This window comes from Dama dama, chromosome 22, assembly GCF_033118175.1.
Source record: "Dama dama isolate Ldn47 chromosome 22, ASM3311817v1, whole genome shotgun sequence".
In the NCBI taxonomy this organism is placed as follows: Eukaryota; Metazoa; Chordata; class Mammalia; order Artiodactyla; family Cervidae; genus Dama; species Dama dama.
This window is the reverse complement of record NC_083702.1, coordinates 54,383,247-54,402,954: the sequence shown is the minus strand read 5'-3', so window position 1 is coordinate 54,402,954 and position 19,708 is coordinate 54,383,247. Positions and strand designations below refer to the sequence as shown.

Here is a 19,708-nt window from a genome sequence, read left to right as displayed (position 1 = left end):
TACTATGATGTTGAATGGTTTGCCTTGAAAATGAACTGAGATCATTCTGTTATTTTTGAGGTTGCACCCAAGTACTGCATTTTGGACTCTTTTATTGACTATGAAGGCTACTCCATTTCTTCTAAGGGATTCTCGCCCACAATAGTAGATATAATGGTCATCTGAGTTAAATTTGCCCGTTCCTGTCTATGTTAGTTCACTGATTTCTGAGATGTAAATGTTTAGTCTTGCCATCTCATATTTGACCACATCCAGTTTACCTTGGTTCATGGACCTGATTGTCCACGTTCCTGCGCCATATTTTTCTTTACAATGTCAGACTTTACTTTCACCACCAGGCATAGCCACTGAGCATGTAATGCATATAAACTGTTTCCACATTGTTTCCACTTTGGCCCAACCACTTCATTCTTTCTGGAGCTATTAGTAATTGCCCCCTGGTCTTCCCCAGTAGTATATTGGACACCTTCCAACCTGGAGGCTTCATCTTCTGGTGTGGTATCTTTTTGTCTTTTTATACTGTTTGTGAGGTTCTCACGGCAAGAATACTGAAGTGGGTTTCCATTTCCTCCTTCAGAGTACCACGATTTGTCAGAACTCTGCACTATGACCCGTCTGTCTTGGGTGGCCTTGCACAGCATGGCTCATAGTTTGGTTGAGTTACGCAAGCCCCTTCACCATGGCAAGGCTGTGATCCATGAAGGGGATGGTATGAATGCAGCATTTCTATTTTCTCTTCTAGGCAGCTAAGAAATATTTAACTCAGAATTTTAAAACTGAGAAAATAGGTTTTTTTTTTTTTTTATTCCCCTGAACAAATCAGGATATCTTTTTCAACGATTTCTCTAAATGAAGCGTTAAAAATGATGAGATGTGTTTGACACACAGCAGGGAGCACAGAGTAATGTGAGAACACTTGTGTTCTCACCGCTTCTCTTGAATGAGAATCCTGTTGGCACAGGTGCCTCTGTGCATCCTGAGCTCCCCTTCCTTCCCTCCTCAGCAGTGACCGCTGTGCCAGCCTGGGCACTTATCGTGTCCCGGCAGCTTATGTGTCTTGGCACTCATCTGTCAGCTGGGTGCTACCGCTGTGTCGCAGTGGCAGTTAATGTTATTTTTCTGAGGAATCTTACTTTATTTCTTTGCTTTTTGGCCATTATTTTACAAATCGGCCCCTGATTTGTTCCAGGACAGAGCCATGCCACTTGTGCTCTCCCCACCGTATTTTATTAATATAATGTGAGTGAGGAATATATGTACTCAGTTTCAGAGCCTACAGCTGTGGAAAAAAGGAGCCGCTCCACAGGCTGGCTTTTTTTTTTTTTTTTATTCCCATCATGATCTGAAGTCAAATTGATATAAAGAGCCTTACCATAAATAATCTTAAGGATCTCACGGCTGAAACTATTTCTGAGTGTTGTTCTTCAGTCAGTAAGTCATGTCCAACTCTTTAGCAACGCCTTGGGCGAAGTGGACTAGGCCCAAGTTCTGTTCAAGTTTCAGGTAGATGAGCTAATTATGTGCTTCTAACATTTTCTCCAGATTTAAAAAATTGAGCCTGGTATTCCTCACTTGTGGTTTGTCTTTTTGAAGGTTCCCATTAGCAAATAGTCTGGCCTTGGTCACATGAGAGTTTCCGACCGCCACCACCCCCCGCCCCCCCCACCTCCAGATATAAGGGAAAAGACTTCCTCAAGATGGCACAGAATTAAAGTAGTCTTCTCCAAAAAAGACAGACAAAAAAAACCCAGAAACCAAAAAGGCCAGTAAGTTGCTAATTAAGATGCAGCTCCAAAATAAGAGTTGCTGATTCAGTGTAATTAGTTTATGTGGAAAAAAAATTGCAGACACTGAGACTTTTAGGGAAAGATAGATAAGAGGAAAGTAGGTAATAAGCTGAGTAAGAAGCAAGAATTGCAGTTGCGATGCAGGTTAGGTACTGGGCTAACAGTAGACAAGAAGCTGCTTTTGGGATTATATGCTTGAGACAAAAATGGCTTATGAAGAGAATATTGAATGGCTCGAAAATATCGATCACTGGCTCTTAGCATCTGAAACACAGGGAATACTCTGGAGTTAATTGATGAATTACTGATAGAGTCTCATCAACTAATAAAAGTTTTCCAGTAAGAGCATATATTTGTGTACATGATACTTTTCCACATATGAAGATATGTTATAACTTATCTGTAACATTTATTAAGTAACTACTTTTAAAAGGTAATCAAGATGGTTATCCTCTTGTCATCTTTAAAGTAGTTCTATGAGATAAGAATGATGTGGAAAATATATATATGTATGTGTATATATATTATATTTAAATAGACTCTGCTAAAGTTCAGTGACTGAAGATTGTGTACAAATTCTTCATTTCTTTCATAAAACTAATTTTGCTGAATTTTCCATAAAAAGTGCAACTGCTAAACATTCTTGTGATAGCTTCTTTGTGACTGTGTCACTGTTCTTGATTTGCACACGCCTTATAATTTAAGCCTTCTTTTGTTTGGGGTTGGCAGTTCCAACTGTTCAAGCTCTTGTCTGATTATGTGGGACTCCTTATTTTAATGGGAGCAGCTTCTCTGCTGCATTTTTAAAAAATGGTCTCGGAAGCTTCTTACTGTGGATCTTTGTTAGGGACAAAGGATTATTTATGCTAAAGGAAAATGTATTCCCCACTGAATTAGCTCGTGGGAAGCATAACAAGCTCATTAGTAATGCTCAATTGTACTTTGGCCTTTTGCTAGGGTAGAGAGAAGGAAAAATGATATCAAGAACATTCTGCTGTTCTTTGCCTTCTTACAAAGCCAATGTGATATGTAACAGCAGACTTTTCAGTTAGGTTTAGCTCCATTTCAGCCTTGGTACCAGAAGTATTCCTGAGAGGAAAGTGGAATGTGTAGTGGTTACCGTGCCTGAGGTATGTTTGGTATGACTTAGGGAAGAAAGTCACTTTTCCTGGGAAATGGATAGCATTATAGCCTTATAAGCCATTTTCTGTTTTTTCTTAGAATGTTTTAATGGCGGTTTACAATTAAAAAATAGACCAGTGTATTACGCTGCTCTCAGCAATCTAAAAATTCTAGGTTTTATATAGTCTATATTATTCTGAATGTTTTCAAACTCTTTTTTTTCCTCTGAAAATATATTAAAGAATTGTATTAATCTAACTTAATTAAAGTTGTATTTTTTTTCTTGTAGGTTTCAAGAATAGTACTTTAGAGTTTGAATTCCTGTTCCTTTTGGGTTTTTGACTTTAACACCTTGTGGAGAAAATAACATGAAAAATTATCATAGCAAGGCATTGAGTATTGTTTCATAGTTAAAATTGATATTTTTTCTTTTTTACCTTATTGTCTGGTAGAAGAGGCTTATGGTTTAGCTTGTGAATTTATGCGAAGTTTAGATGAACTTATATGATCTTTTTGTAAAGATCAGATGAAAGATACTTTCAGTATCAGCTGTTGTGATGTTTGTATTACATTATACTTACAATGTCTTCACAGGGAGAAATTCTGGGGCATTTTTCATATAAAACTAAGTTTTATTGTTAATTTTATTTTGCTAGTCAAATGCTTCAAGAGTTTCTTTGATATTAATGCCAGAAACTACATATTAAAGTGTTTCAGATTTTCCTCTTTCAAATGAGGAGTACTTTTATAAAGAAGCTAGGAGTATGATTGAATTCTCCTATCATCAAATAACTCCAAATAGAAGAACAATTATTAGGTTTTCCGTCAAATAGACTAAAGCAGATTCCTTATAAGTTGAGGGTTTGGGGGAATGGAAAAGCTACCTTTTGTGTGAATATTAACGTTTTGTTTTATTTTCAGAACAGCAGTGTCATTTCAGGATATATGACCATGCTGCCTGCAATTCAAGTAAGTGATTTTCTTGGGGAAATATGCATTTAAATTAATGAGATCAATGTAACAAGATTACAATAGTTAGGAGAGTTATCACAAATTTTTTTTATTGTACTGATTTTTTAAGCATCAAATTTAATAACAGAAATACTCTATTTTTACTTTCTAGTTCTAAAAAGACTTTAAGCATTCATTTTACTGCATATTTGTAAGAATCAAAAATACCTTAGGATTGGTGAGTTCATCTTAATTATTTTACCCCAGGAAAAGAATTAGAGTATTTTGTGATTTTCTTCTCATTAGAATTTAGGATGTGTTTGTAGTTAAAAGAGCTTTCAATGAAAACAAATGAAAAATTTTAATTTTAGATAATTGTACATGTGTCCTTTAATGCCTGTAAATAACATGGTATTAAAACTGAAAATTTAAAGTGTGGACTTTTTTGGTTAGTTTTTTGGTGAGGAGAAGCAAGATGGAAATAATGAGACAAACCAGAATAATCTTATATTTGAATTTGAATGATTTCCAGAGTTAGTTCAGTTCAGTTCAGTTCAGTCGCTCAGTCGTGTCTGACTCTTTGCGACCCCATGAATTGCAGCACGCCAGGCCTCCCTGTCCATCACCAACTCCCGGAGTTTACTCAGACTCATGTCCATCGAGTCGGTGATGCCATCCAGCCATCTCATCCTCTGTCGTCCTCTTCTCCTCCTGCCCCCAATCCCTCCCAGCATCAGGGTCTTTTCCAATGAGTCAACTCTTCACATGAGGTGACCAAAGTACTGGAGTTTCAGCTTCAGCATCAGTCCTTCCAGTGAACACCCAGGACTGATCTCCTTTAGGACGGACTGGTTGGATCTCCTTGCAGTCCAAGGGACTCTCAAGAGTCTTCTCCAACACCAGAGTTAGTACTTATATCCTTTAAAGTTTTCTTTCTTTTGATATACATAGAACATGACTGAATTTTAACTTAAAAACTGCCTGGAAGGTCTACTTAGAAAGATGCAAGAAACTGATAATAAAGTTTGCCTTGAAAAGTGGGAATTGTAGAGTCAATCAGATTTCATGTCTGATTTTAGTTCTGCCACTCTGTGAGGTCCTGGCAAGTTATTTTACCTCTCTGAGTTCCCGCTTCCTTGCCTCTAAGGTGAGGATGATAACACTTATTTTTTAGGTAGTTGTGAGGAGTCAGTGAAATAACATGAGCAAGATGTGTCCTGGAATGTGTTACATAGCAGGCACTTAGGAAGTTTGGTTGTATCACTGGTACAACAAAATTACCCAGCTGTAAAACTGGAGATTATACCTGTGTCATGAGAGTCTTTTTCTTTTTTATTAAGAAAGAAGACATCAAGATAACAGTGGGTGACAGCCTAGAGAAGATAGTTTATCACATGGTTAAGAGCAGCTCTGGCTGCGACGCTGCTTTCTCTGCTTCTGAGCTGTGCAGTTTTGCTAGGAAACACTCTCATCATGTTTTCCTTCTGGGCTTCCCTTGTGGCTCAGCTGCTAAAGAATCTGTCTGCAGTGTGGGAGATTCTTGGGTTGGGAAGATCTCCTGGAGAAGGGAAGGGCTACCCACTCCAATATTCTGGCCTGGACAATTCCATGGAATGTACAGTCCATGGGGTCACAGAGTCAGACACGAATGAGCAACTTACACTTCACTTTGGAACTTGGCAGTTCATGGCAGTCTCTCAGAAGGTCTTATTTTACCTATTTGGGTCCTCTCTAATCCACGTTGAGTATGCCCAGAACTTGTTATTTCTAAAAACCATTTTTATCTGAGTATGTACATCTCTCTCTTTTTATCCAGGTCTTTGTGTCATCAATTTCATGTTGATTATGTTTTCTTCCTTATTGAGTGCTTTTTATCATTGCACCTTGACCATATTTTTCTCATTTCCATCCTACTGGCTATTAATACTTTCTTGATGAAATTTTTTTTTTCACAGAGTTTTCTTATAGTTCCATGAACCTTTCTAGATTACACAGATCCACCTCTAGTGATTCTTTTTCAAGAGTACTTTTGACATCCCTCATAGAAGTTTTTGCTTCTTTCCCTGGTAAATGTGAGAACTTCCTAGGATTTTCACCTCTTTGCTAATTAGACTTCATTATTCCTAAATGCCTTCAGAGAGGAGGCACCCAGTAGACAGCTGTTTTCAATTTGTTTCTTATTCACTTAATTCATGAAGGTCTTCCTTGCCCCTTTTTATGTCCATGGTTCTGATTAGTAAGTAAACTTACAGTCTAAAAATGAGTGAACTGTAGCTCCTAATCTCTTTTGGGTTCTAGTCCCTTTTGAAAACCTGACAGAAACTATGAACTCTCTCTGAGGAAAGAACTACTTGTACATAGGCCTAAATTTTTGCCTAAATGTCAGTTAGGTTAAATCAGTAAGTTGTGTACTGATTCAAGTTCTTCTGTAGACTGCCTGTTGTTAGGAATCTTTGCAATATGACAGTTTTCAGCATGACTGAGAACAATCTTTATACATGCAGACTTTGTTATTAACATCTAACTTTTAACAACATTAATGTGCTAATTGCTTTACAATGTTGTGTTGGTTTTTGCTATACAACAGTGTGAATCAGTCATAATTATATAGATGCCCTCTGCAGTCTCCCTCCCCTCCCCACCAGTCCCACCCCCTAGGTCATCACAGAGCAGAGGCTGGCCTCCCTGTGTCATGTAGCAACTTCCCACCATCTGTTTCACACACGATGGCCTACATATGTCCGTGCTACTTTCTCAGCTCGTCCCACCCTCACCTCCTCTGGCTGTGTCCGCAAGTCCGTTCTCTACTAGGTTCATCAGTACTGTCTGTTTTTCCTAGATTCCATGTGTATGCATTGATATATGATACTTGTTTTTCTCTGACTTACTTCATCTGTGTAAGAGGCTCTAGGTTTACCCACCTCACTGACTGACTCAACTAACTCAAATTCATTCCCTTTTATCATCCCAGGTTTTTATAGTTTTCTGTTTGCAATAATAGGAATATCCAAGTACTCTTCTCCCTAATATGGCAAGAAATTTAGAATTGTTAGTTTCAACTTCTCCATTTTCGCACACAATTGTTTTGAGACCACCTTCCTAGCTAATACACATTTTTCCTTGACAAACATTCATATCTTCTCTGACTTTTGTCAGCTCAGTTAAACGACAAATAACATTGTATTGACTATAAAATACCATTGATTGTAAGATGCATCTTGATTTTGATGGTGCAAAAAGTCGTTTGCTAGTATCTATTCCTCAATTTTTCAGCTAATATTTTTGGTTGCATATCATGTGCTAGGTCTTATACTGAGTCCTGAGATTATAAACAGAAACAAGATGTGCTTATGAAGGGAAGATTTAGATATTAAATTGCTGCTATACTCCCTTTGAAATAATTCTAAGAGAATTTGGAGAAATAAAATCTTTTTCCTAAAACTTTATAGGATCCTCATGTATTTAAGACTTCATTCTCCAGTCTCTATCCTCAGTTCCTGAACCACTGCCGCTCAAATAATTTTGTTTCTCTTTGTCTTTGGGTACTTTTAAGTTTTGCTACTCCTGCTTGCCTCTGGTGGTATATATTCCTTGTCTTTCTTTGCTTTGGGATTTTTAAAAAATGTGTTTATTTCTTACCACAGGAGATTGAAATCTGCTCTTTCTTTTCTTTATTTTTGCATTGTATGCATGTCTTTTTATTTTTATTTTTTTAATTTATTTTTTATGTTTTTTTTTTTATTTTTTATTTTTTCCATTTATTTTTATTAGTTGGAAGCTAATTACTTTACAATATTGTAGTGGTTTTTGCCATACATTGACATGAATCAGCCATGGATTTACATGTGTTCCCCATCCCGATGGGGCTCTTTATTTTCCTCCAAGTTTGTCTGGACTAACAATGGTGTTGATATGGCTTTTAATTTGATATAGTTAAGACTTGCCTCAAATAAACTTCAGTGAGTTTAATATATTTTAGGGAGGAAATTATCTGCTTTTAAAAATCAAGAAAGAACTAGATTCACTTGATATTACCTATCTTTATGCCTCTTTTTAAGAAAACTTAAAAATTTTTTCACTTAAAAGCAATCACAAACCTACAACTAATTGTTAAGTGTAGAACAGAAGTATTTGTTTGCTGAACCGTTTGAAAACAGGTTGCAGATCTTGTGCCCCCTTATTTCCAAACTTCAGTCATGTACTTCTCACGTGCAAGGACTTGCTGCTCTGAAACCACCGTAAGCCATCAGTCAGGGTGTTGATGTCGGTGCAGTACTGCCGCCTGATACTCAGACATATTGCCAGTTGCCCCAACAGTGTCCAGTTCAGAACCACATGTTGCGTTTAGTTGTCGTGTCCCTTATTCTCTATCAGTCCAGAGCAGTATCTCAGTCTTCACTTTCTTTAATGACCTTGACACTTTTGAATATTATAAACCAATTGTTTTGTGGAATGTCCCTCAATTTAGATTTACCTGATATTCTCATGATTAGATTGAGGTTATGCATCTTGGCAGGAATATCAGAGGGATGTTGTTTCATCTCACTACATCCCATTAAGTGGCATATGATTTTGATTTGTCCCATTATTGATCATATTCACTTGTGCCACTCAGTTAAGTTGCTGTCTGATAAGTTTCTCAACTGTGAAATTACTCTTTCTTTCTTTGTAATAAGTATTTCTGTGGAAGTACTTTGAAACTGTATGAAAATCTCATCCCTCATCAGAATTCCAGTTTATTCATTTATTTGTATCTGCGTGAACTCAGAGTTGTCCATTTTATTCAGTGGGTTATAATTCTCTTACATCATTATTTTGATGCTCAAACTGTTAATTTAGCCAGCAGAAGCCCCTTTAAGTTGACTTCTGGGTCCTTTTGCATGTCTCCATCATTCTTTAAGTACTTCTTTGCTTTCTGGTAAAAATACTCCATTCCTATACCATAGAGTTCATTCTAACTTTCTCTCAGTCCATAGTTACACCTCTCTTCATTGGCAGGAAGAAACCTGGCTCCAACTTGTTAAATCCCCATGTCTCCCATTGTTACTGGCAGCTCTCCCAAAGTTGATGCCCTTCTCAGCTCAGTTGGGTTCTGACGCCCTCACTGGACGTTCCCCCATTGTCCCCAGTGGACACCCTCCTTACCTTGCCTCGGGTCTGACACTGTGCCTGGGGCTGTACCCCTGTGTGGTAGATGCCTGTCACCTCACTCAAACTCTGATCCTCTGTTTCTCTCCTCCTGTGAGAACCCCTTCACCACTTGGGCTCTGATACCCTTTCCTCAGTTGAAATTTAGCACAGTCTTTTTTCTCTCAATAATTCTATATTAAAAGTACATCTAATTGTATTTCAAAATTTGCAAGTGTTGGTTTGATAGCATGTTTATGTCAGTTTTTATTTTAAACCAGGGGTTGACCAGTTAGTAAATATTTTTGACTTTGTGAGTTGGTAGGCAAAACTGAAGCTATTATGTAGGTGCTTATATAACTACCATTTTAAAATGTGAAAATCATTTTTTTGCTTGTGGGCCTTGCAATAGTAGGTGATGGACCAGATTATATAGGTTTTTTAGATAACACTGTTGTTAGGATTTGAAGTTTATAAAATGCCATCTGTGCATTCATTCATTTATTTGTCCATTATTCAACAAATATTGTTAGGCCCAGTGCTACATTCTACAAGTGTGTTAGTCACTCAGTCATGTCCAATTCTTTACGACCCCATGGACTGTAGCCTGCCAGCTTCCTTTGTCCAAAGAATTCTCCAGGCAAGACTACTGGAGTGGGTGGCCCTTCCCTTCTCCAGGGGATCTTCCCAACCCAGGGATCAAACTCAGGTCTTCTACATTCTACAAAGATGTATTATTAACTCATTTTACAACCAAGATGCTGAGACTCTGGTCAAGTAACTTGTTAAACTTACTGAGCTAACAAGTGAAAGAAAGATAATTATGTGTTGACTTTTATCCCCTTGATTTGACAGTAGAATCCTTTAGTTAGCGATTCACTTGTACTTGTCACAGGATTGAATATGGGAAGTAAGGCAAGAATGTAGACCAGTCGTTTGCTTCTGGTGTGTTAGCTCTCTGGGAGCCGCTGCAGCTCTGAACGTGTGTGTGTTAAATATGGTCTACGATGCACTGTTTAAATAAACACTGGAATCCTGACTTTTAACAAGTTGCACCCGTTGGTTGATGTTTTCTCTAGGTGTGGTTTGGAGAAGACCTGCCTCTGAGTCCTCGGAGTCCTCTGACCCCCAGACATGGGCCAGGTTTGGCTGATGTTTGTCAGTATGATGAGTGGATAGCCGTGAGGCATGAGGCCACCCTGTTGCCCATGCAAGAAGACCTGTCAATCTGGTTGTCTGGTTTATTAGGTAAGGCTGGCAAAGACACTCAGAATTGTACTCTCTTACCCAGAAAATGTTTATTGAGAATCTTACTCTTTGTCAAGGAGTCATTGTTCCAGAAATTGGGGATCCTCTAGTGAAGGAAATATTTGATGTCCTTATTTTCACCAAACTTAAATTCTATCTTGCAGAAGATATACTGGTTCACTTTGACCCCCAGGGCTTGAATAGTAAGCAAGTTTGAGGCTTAATGGTAGAGGTCAAGTAGTGGTCAAATAGTAAAAGCTGTGAATAATCAATATTTTCATTGTTAATATTAAAAAAAAATTTAAGTATGTCGGTCTAATTTGGGAGTCTATATTTGATTGATTTTTTTTTCCCCCCTTAAACTTGTGTAAAGCATGAGATTCTGGGTGGAATATATGCTGTAATTAAAATGATTTCTGTTTCCCTGGTGGCTCAGCTGGTAAAGAATCCAGATGCAATGTGGGAGACCTGAGATTGATCCCCGGGTTGGGAAGATCTCCTGAAGAAGGGAACGGCTACCCACTCCAGTATTCTGGCCTGGAGAATTCCATGGACTGTACCATCCATGGGGTTGCAAAGAGTTGGACACAACTGAGCAACCTTCACTTCTGTTTCTGAAGCTCTGAGGGGCACAGGCATATGAAACCTAGGAGGAAGTGTTAGGATGGGGAATACATGGCATCTTACTCTTTACTCAGAGGGTGTGAGTGCTGTGAACTTTCCCCCCGGGATCAGGGGGTGGGGGAAATCTCTTTTAAATAACAGAATTTTGTGTCGCCTTCCAAAGTTTTCATGAAAAGATATACATACATCTCATCTATGGTCTTTCAAGATAATTAAAAACACCGTAAACACTCACTCTAAAGATCTCATATCAGTTTGAAGATTTGGATAATTTTTTTGAAGTTTATTATGTAATAATGCTTCCAAAAAGAAGATTTTAGAGGTGAAAAGCTGGTATTTCCTGAATACTTGTTACGTTGCTCTTTCATTTTTAAATTGCAACAAAGTCCATCTTATAGAGAATCTTTCTTGTGCATGCAGCTGTAATGTGCAGTGAATCAAAACTGAATAGTGACTATTGAAATATAAAACACTTCGGTATTTTTAAATGAAATAAAGTAGATGTCATTTTATTTTTTCTATGCTTCTATACCACAGATATTTTTGCTTCATTTGACTTTCACTTAATTTGACATTATCTGCTGTTTTAACTGTAATATCTAGGAGTGAATACTTGGGGTCTGATCTAGTGTTTGTCTAGTGTTTCAGCTATAATCTGATTGCTTTTAATTAAATTTTGGCCATATTGTTTGAATTTACCGTTTCTGGAAGAATCTTAGCTTTGAAATATGTTCTTAGGTATTGAAGTTAAGGCTGAAAGGCTATTGGAAGAACTTGATAATGGAGTGCTGTTATGCCAGCTGATTGATGTTCTTCAAAACATGGTGAAAACATGCAACTCTGAAGAACCTGTGGTAAGAAGATGTTTGACAGTAGTGATTTTGTACTTTGGTACATATTGATTTGTTTATGGACATTTTTTATTTCTACAAGGTTATAAACTTCCACCTCAACTATATGTAAATCTTGGATAATTTACTTAATCTTTTTGAGCATCTGAAAAAAAATTCTCACTTGTAGAATGGAGATATTAACATTTACCTTATAGAGTATAGATTCGAGGAATCAGCAAAATTAAATGAGATAATATAGAGACAGTGGTTAGCTTCGTGCCTGGTGAATAGTAAATATGTAACAGCTAGCTCTGCTTGAGAATAATAGTCCCTTCCTTATAGGGTTACTTTAAGAGTTTAAATGAAAAAAGAGGTGATGATGGTTCCTGGCACACAGTTAAGAGCTATCGTCATCATCATCTTTGTATTCCTTATATATTATCTTGGTGGTAAATTCTGTAAGCATTATTTGAATGAATAATACTTTTCTTAGACAGTTTTCCTCCATTGATCATGAGGTTGTGATTTGAAGTAAATAAGGTTTCCTCTCTTTTTATCAAATATGGATGTTTTCTTTTTTTTTTTTTTTTTTATTATTATTATTATTTTTTTTTCCAGTGGGTTTTGTCATACATTGATATGAATCAGCCATGGATTTACATGTATTCCCAATCCCGATCCCCCCTCCCACCTCCCTCTCCACCCGATTCCTCTGGGTCCTCCCAGTGCACCAGGCCCGAGCACTTGTCTCGTGCATCCCACCTGGGCTGGTGATCTGTTTCACCATAGATAGTATACATGCTGTTCTTTTGAAATATCCCACCCTCACATTCTCCCACAGAGTTCAAAAGTCTGTTCTGTATTTCTGTGTCTCTTTTTCTGTTTTGCATATAGGGTTATCATTACCATCTTTCTAAATTCCATATATATGTGTTAGTATGCTGTAATGTTCTTTATCTTTCTGGCTTACTTCACTCTGTATAAGGGGCTCCAGCTTCATCCATCTCATTAGGACTGGTTCAAATGAATTCTTTTTTTTTTTTTTTTTTATTATTATTTTTTTTTCCCAGTGGGTTTTGTCATACATTGATATGAATCAGCCATGGATTTACATGTATTCCCAATCCCGATCCCCCCTCCCACCTCCCTCTCCACCCGATTCCTCTGGGTCTTCCCAGTGCACCAGGCCCGAGCACTTGTCTCGTGCATCCCACCTGGGCTGGTGATCTGTTTCACCATAGATAGTATACATGCTGTTCTTTTCAAATATCCCACCCTCACATTCTCCCACAGAGTTCAAAAGTCTGTTCTGTGTTTCTGTGTCTCTTTTTCTGTTCTGCATATAGGGTTATCGTTATCACCTTTCTAAATTCCATATACATGTGTCAGTATGCTGTAATGTTCTTTATCTTTCTGGCTTACTTCACTCTGTATAATGGGCTCCAGCTTCATCCATCTCATTAGGACTGGTTCAAATGAATTCTTTTTAATGGCTGAGTAATATTCCATGGTGTATATGTACCACAGCTTCCTTATCCATTCATCTGCTGATGGGCATCTAGGTTGCTTCCATGTCCTGGCTATTATAAACAGTGCTGCGATGAACATTGGGGTGCATGTGTCTCTTTCAGATCTGGTTTCCTCAGTGTGTATGCCCAGAAGTGGGATTGCTGGGTCATATGGCAGTTCTATTTCCAGTTTTTTAAGAAATCTCCACACTGTTTTCCATAGCGGCTGTACTAGTTTGCATTCCCACCAACAGTGTAAGAGGGTTCCCTTTTCTCCACACCCTCTCCAGCATTTATTGCTTGTAGACTTTTGGATAGCAGCCATCCTGACTGGCGTGTAATGGTACCTCATTGTGGTTTTGATTTGCATTTCTCTAATAATGAGTGATGTTGAGCATCTTTTCATGTGTTTGTTAGCCATCTGTATGTCTTCTTTGGAGACATGTCTGTTTAGTTCTTTGGCCCATTTTTTGATTGGGTCATTTATTTTTCTGGAATTGAGCTGCAGGAGTTGCTTGTATATTTTTGAGATTAATCCTTTGTCTGTTTCTTCATTTGCTATTATTTTCTCCCAATCTGAGGGCTGTCTTTTCACCTTACTTATAGTTTCCTTTGTAGTGCAAAAGCTTTTAAGTTTCATTAGGTCCCATTTGTTTAGTTTTGCTTTTATTTCCAATATTCTGGGAGGTGGGTCATGTTTTCATTCATGGGATCTGAGGTTTGTGAGTGTGGGTTCTAAGCATAAGCATAGCGCTGGTAGAAATATAAAGTAGTACCATTTTTCTGGGAGAAAATAGGTAATATATATCACATTGAAAATAAAGCATATTGTTTGATATGTAAGATAATTCTAATTCCAGAAATTTATTCTAAAAAAACCCCACAAATTCACAAGAATTATTGTGCAAAAAAAATTTAAGAACAACCTAAATGCTCATCAGTAAAGAAGTTGTTTAAAATTCATTATGGTACCTAAATAGTGGAATATTATCTGTTCATTAGAAATGACTATTTATTTACCCTAAAGGATGCCTGCAACCTGTCATTAAGTGTGCATATGCACTTACACAATCAGCCTACAGAAGAGCGTGTTTGTGTAGCACTATGTAGGGACACATATGCTTGTGTACAGAGATGTCTTACTGAAATGTGGATGAGATTTCATTTACTACCAACCAGCTTTGCATTTGGCAGTGTTGGTTGATTTTTTTTTTTTCCTACATACAATTAGAAAAACTCAGAAAGCTATTTTAACTCTGGAAGATAATAGCAATAGGAAGGAAATATAAGGAACTCGTAATAGAGGTTATCTCCCGGGAGTGGAAGGAGCTGAGGGGTAGAGGTGGCAGAAAGACATACCCTGCTCTGCCTGTTGCATCTTAAAAATCACATACATGAATTTCTTATTTCAAGTAAAAATTCAAGACAAAACTGAAAACTGCTCAGCCTAGGCAGGCTTATTTGGTCCAGATAGTAAAAATAAAAACATAGGATTCTGTAAAACTTAGATCATCGATTTTCAAAGATCTTGAATTAAGAATGGGCTACTATTTCGTTAGTGAGGTTCTCCTCAAGAAACTCAGAACCATATTTGTAAATCTGCAAATAAGGAAGTAAGCAAAAAGTTGTCTGTCTGTAAACCTTTAACAGCAATAATTTTGTATTTGTATTTATGTTTGGAGAGATGTACTATAAAGATGTGCTTTGGAATTCTCATGTCATTCTTAAAACCTTTTAGAACTAATACCCCAAAAGCTATCCTTTTCATTATAGGAGACTGGAATGCAAAAGTAGGAAGTCAAGAAACACCTGGAGTAACAGGCAAATTTGGCCTTGGAACACAGAATGAAGCAGGGCAAAGGCTCATAAAGTTTGCCAAGAGAATGCACTCACTGGTCATAGCAAACACCCTCTTCCAAAAACACAAGGGAAGACTCTACACATGGACATCACCAGATGGTCAACACCGAAATCAGACTGATTATATTCTTTGCAGCCAGAGATGGAGAAGCTGTATACAGTCAGCAAAAGCAAGACCGGGAGCTGACTGTGGCTCAGATCATGAACTCCTTATTGCCAAATTCAAACTTAAATTGAAGAAAGAAGGGAAAACCACTAGATCATTAAAGTATGACCTGAATTAAATCCCTTACGATTATACAGTGGAAGTGAAAAATAGATTCAGGGGATTAGATCTGATAGATAGAGTGCCTGAGGAACTACGGATAGAGGTTCATGACATTGTTCAAGAGGCAGTGATCAAGACCATCCCCAAGAAAAAGAAATGCAGAAAGGCAAAATGGTTGTCTGAGGAGGCCTTACAAACAGCTATGAGAAGAGAAGTGAAAAGCAAAGGAGCAAAGGAAAGATACATCCATTTGAATGCAGAGTTCCAAAAAATAGCAAAGAGAGATAAGAAAGCCTTCCTCAGTGATCAGTGCAAAGAAATAGAGGAAAACAACAGAATGGGAAAGACTAGAGATCTCTCCAAGAAAATTAGAGATCCCAAGAGAACTTTTCATGCAAAGATGGGTTCGATAAAGGACAGAAATGGTACAGACCTAACAGAAGCAGAAGATATTAAAAAGAGGTAGCAAGAATATACAGAAGAACTATACAAAAGAGATCTTCATGACCTAGATAATCACCATGGGTGATCACTCACCTAGAGCCAGACATCCTGGAATGTGAAGTCAAGTAGGCCTTAGGAAGCATCACAACAAACAAAGCTAGTGGAGGTGATGGAATTCCAGTTGAGCTATTCAAATCCTAAATGATGATGCTGTGAAAGTGCTGCATTCAATATGCCAGCAAATTTGGAAATTTCAGCAGTGGCCACAGGACAGAAAAGTTCAGCTTTTCATTCCAATCCCAAAGAAAGGCAATGCCAAAGAATGTTCAAACTATCGCACAATTGCACTCATCTCACAAACTAGCAAAGTAATGCTCAAAATTCTCCAAGCCAGACTCCAACAGTACATGAACCATGAACTTCCAGTTGTTCAAGCTGGATTTAGAAAAGGTATAGTAACCAGAGATCAAATTGCCAACATCCATTGGATCATCGAAAAAGCAAGAGGATTCCAGAAAAACATCTACTTTTGGTTTATTGACTATGCCAACGCTGTTGACTGTGTGGATCACAACAAACTGTGGAAAATTCTGAAAGAGATGGGAATACCAGACCACCTGACCTGCCTCCTGAGAAATCTGTATGGAGGCCAGGAAGCAACAGTTAGAACTGGACATGGAACAACGGACTGGTTCTAAACAGAGAAGGGAGTACATCTAGGCTGTTTATTGTCACCCTGCTTATTTAACTTATATGCAGAGTACGTCATGAGAAACACTGGACTGGATGAAGCACAGGCTGGAATCAAGATTGCTGGGAGAAATATCAATAACCTCAGATATGCAGATGATACCACCCTCATGGCAGATAGTGAAGAGGACCTAAAGAGCCTCTTGATGCAAGTGAAAGAGGAGAGTGAAAAAGTTGGCTTAAAGCTCAACATTCAGAAAACTAAGATCATGGCTTCTGGTCCCATCACTTCATGGCAAATAGATGGGGAAACAGTGGAAACAGTATCAGACTTTATTTTTTGGGGCTCCAAAATCACTGTAGATGGTGACTGCAGTCATGAAATTAGAAAGCAGAGACATTACTTTATCAACAAAGGTCCATTTAGTCAAAGCTATGGTTTTTCCAGTAGTCATGTATGGATGTGAGAGTTGGACTATACAGAAAGCTGAGTGCTGAAGCATTGATGCTTTTGAATTGTGGTGTTGGAGAAGACTCTTGAGAGTCCCTTGGACTGCAAGGAGATCCAACCAGTCCATCCTAAAGGAAATCAGTCCTGAGTGTTCATTGGAAGGACTGATGCTGAAGCTGAAACTCCAGTACTTTGGCCCCCTGATGTGAAGAACTGACTCACTGGAAAAGACCCTGATGCTGGGAAAGTTTGAAGGTGGGAGGAGAAGGGGGAGACAGAGGATGAGATGGTTGGTTGGCATCACCAACTCAGTGGAGATGAGTTTGAGTAAGCTCCGGGATTTGGTGATGGACAGGGTGCCTGGCATGCTACAGTTCATGGGGCTGCAACGAGTCAGACGTGACTGAGGGATTGAACTGACTTGAACTGCTAATTTTGACCAGACTGTTTTCCTAGAAATGACTTTCTGGAATATATTGGGTTGGCCAAAAGGTTTGTTTGGGTTTTTCCATAAGATGGTACAGAAAAACTCAAATGAACTTTTTGGCCAACCCAATACTTATTCAAAAAAGCAAAATAATTTTTGAAGATGCATTTCTCCCTGGTGCTGTGTAATCTTTAGCTATCTTCAAGGGACTAAACATTTATTAATGCCCACTTTAATGCCATATTAAAATGGATATCTAATGAAAATATTCTTGATACCTGTTTGAAATTATTCTTTTGTCTTTTCCAGAATTTTCCAATGAGAAAAGTACCCTGTAAGAAAGATGCTGCATCTGGTTCATTCTTTGCTAGAGACAATACTGCGAACTTCCTTCACTGGTGCAGGCACATTGGGGTTGATGAGACTTACCTCTTTGAATCTGAAGGTTTAGGTAAGTGTTGTAGTCGTATTTAATGTTTATTAGGATATTTTTGTATGCCTCACTTCTAGTTTTTCTTTCCAAATAAGAACTCAAATGCCACATCTCATTTTCCTAGAAAAATTTATGTTCTAAATAGATGTGAAACAATTGGAGAATCAGATTCCAAATCAAATACATGATTAAACATTTCGTTTGTAGTTATAAATTCTATATATCTAGAATGGCTTAGACAGACTTTACTTCCTAAATGAATTGGCTATGGGAAAGTTTTGGACTAATGCTTATTAACTAATTAATGTTTTAATTAAGAATTAGGGGATTCCCTAGTGGTCCAGTGGTTAAGACTCTGAGCTCCCAATGGAGGGAGCATGGGTTCGATCCCTGATTGGGGAACTAAGATCCCACATGCTGTGTGTCCAATAAATAAAATAAAACAATTTTAAAAAAATCAAGAATTATTCAACAAAATCTAAATTACTGGTAATCTCTCTTTGACCATATGATTACAGAAATAACAGTAGGTCAAATGATGTATACTCATGGTGTTTAGATTTACCTCATAAACAGAAGCTGCCAACTTCGTTATCTAAATGGGTTAATGTTTTTGACAGATCATTTAAAAAAATCATGCTCTACTGGAGAATTATTGATGTATTTTCTCATTTCATTTAATTCAGCAGAAGCATCTGTGCAGTGACCAAACTGAAAGCTATCTAAGTTTTTACTTGACTGTCTGTATATTCCCTCAAAGTATTTATATATGTATAATTGCCTGTTTAATTTGCCCCTTAAAATTTGTGGTCTTATTTTTTCACAGTTTTGCACAAAGATCCAAGACAGGTATATCTTTGTCTTCTTGAAATCGGTCGAATTGTCTCAAGGTATGTATTCCACAATATTTCAGGCTTGCTCAAAGTCATAAAGATGTTTCAGGCTACTTTATTTTGTCTAGAATACTATTTTCTATAAATGAAAATAATTTTTAATTGGAATAAAGTAACTTAATTTACTATTTTTTCTTTCTTTTTCTTCCTTTAGTAACTTTGTTCACGTGAGCTGTGTCAACATTTGCTTATTCATATAGCTTGCCTTTATTTAATATTAAACTATAAAAGTGGGCACTTAGATTTTTAGGTTAAGAGTAGAATAAGAGCGTGCAAGGTTTAAGCAGTTCACATTGAGGCAAGTCCTTTCAACACAAAGAGGGTTTGATAAGACAGCCAAGGTGTGGTATTCTCCATACCTAGTTCAATTCTATCTTCACTCATGAGCTGATTTTTAAAGGTACCTTTAGGATCCCAGATGGAATATTGGGGGCATTCAGTAACCCAAATATATATGCTATGGTGTAAAGGTGATAATCTGAAGTTTGGGCAGTCTAAGTGACATTAAAAAGCATTTTCAGATGTTCTGATGAAACAACTGGTAGAAGAGAGTCATACAGACTTTATTTAAAATTAAAAGATAACCTATTGTGATATATATGGAAGTACTTACCTCAGACTTCACTTGATTGATGAGATCTCATGATTCATTTTCAGATACGGGGTTGAGCCACCAGTATTAGTGAAACTTGAGAAAGAAATTGAACTAGAAGAGACTTTACTTAATACTTCTGGGCCTGAAGATTCCATCAGCATTCCAAAATCGTGTTGTCAGCATGAAGAGCTGCATGAAGCTGTAAGTAACTGTCACGCTGTCTTCCAGCCATGACGCGCCAGAGTCTCATAGTTTGCCACAAGTGTTCCTCTTTCATTTTTATTGTCATTGAAAAGGGGAAAAGAATGTAGCACGAATGTAAGTGTTTATTGCACTGTTATTTGTAAGGGTGAAAAATTGGAAGCAATATAAATACTCTCAAATTGGACATTGGTTAGGTAAACTAGGATTCATTATCTTTACAGAATAATCATTTTATGTGATCAT

General features: G+C 37.6%; 1 protein-coding gene across 2 annotated transcripts in view; it reads left to right on the top strand.

Moving 5' to 3' along the window:
- GAS2L3 (growth arrest specific 2 like 3) overlaps positions 1 to 19,708 on the top strand; it is a 37,213-nt gene that overhangs the window by 9,809 nt on the left and 7,696 nt on the right. Inside the window, exons 2-7 of one of the 2 annotated variants that reach the window (XM_061125546.1) lie at positions 3,831 to 3,878; positions 10,067 to 10,235; positions 11,598 to 11,713; positions 17,650 to 17,791; positions 18,600 to 18,663; positions 19,324 to 19,462. In XM_061125546.1, the coding sequence (XP_060981529.1) occupies positions 3,855 to 3,878; positions 10,067 to 10,235; positions 11,598 to 11,713; positions 17,650 to 17,791; positions 18,600 to 18,663; positions 19,324 to 19,462 (654 nt within the window). In that variant the 5' untranslated portion in view covers positions 3,831 to 3,854. The remainder of the gene's footprint in view (positions 1 to 3,830; positions 3,879 to 10,066; positions 10,236 to 11,597; positions 11,714 to 17,649; positions 17,792 to 18,599; positions 18,664 to 19,323; positions 19,463 to 19,708) is intronic. The other variant, XM_061125547.1, reaches the window with a different exon arrangement.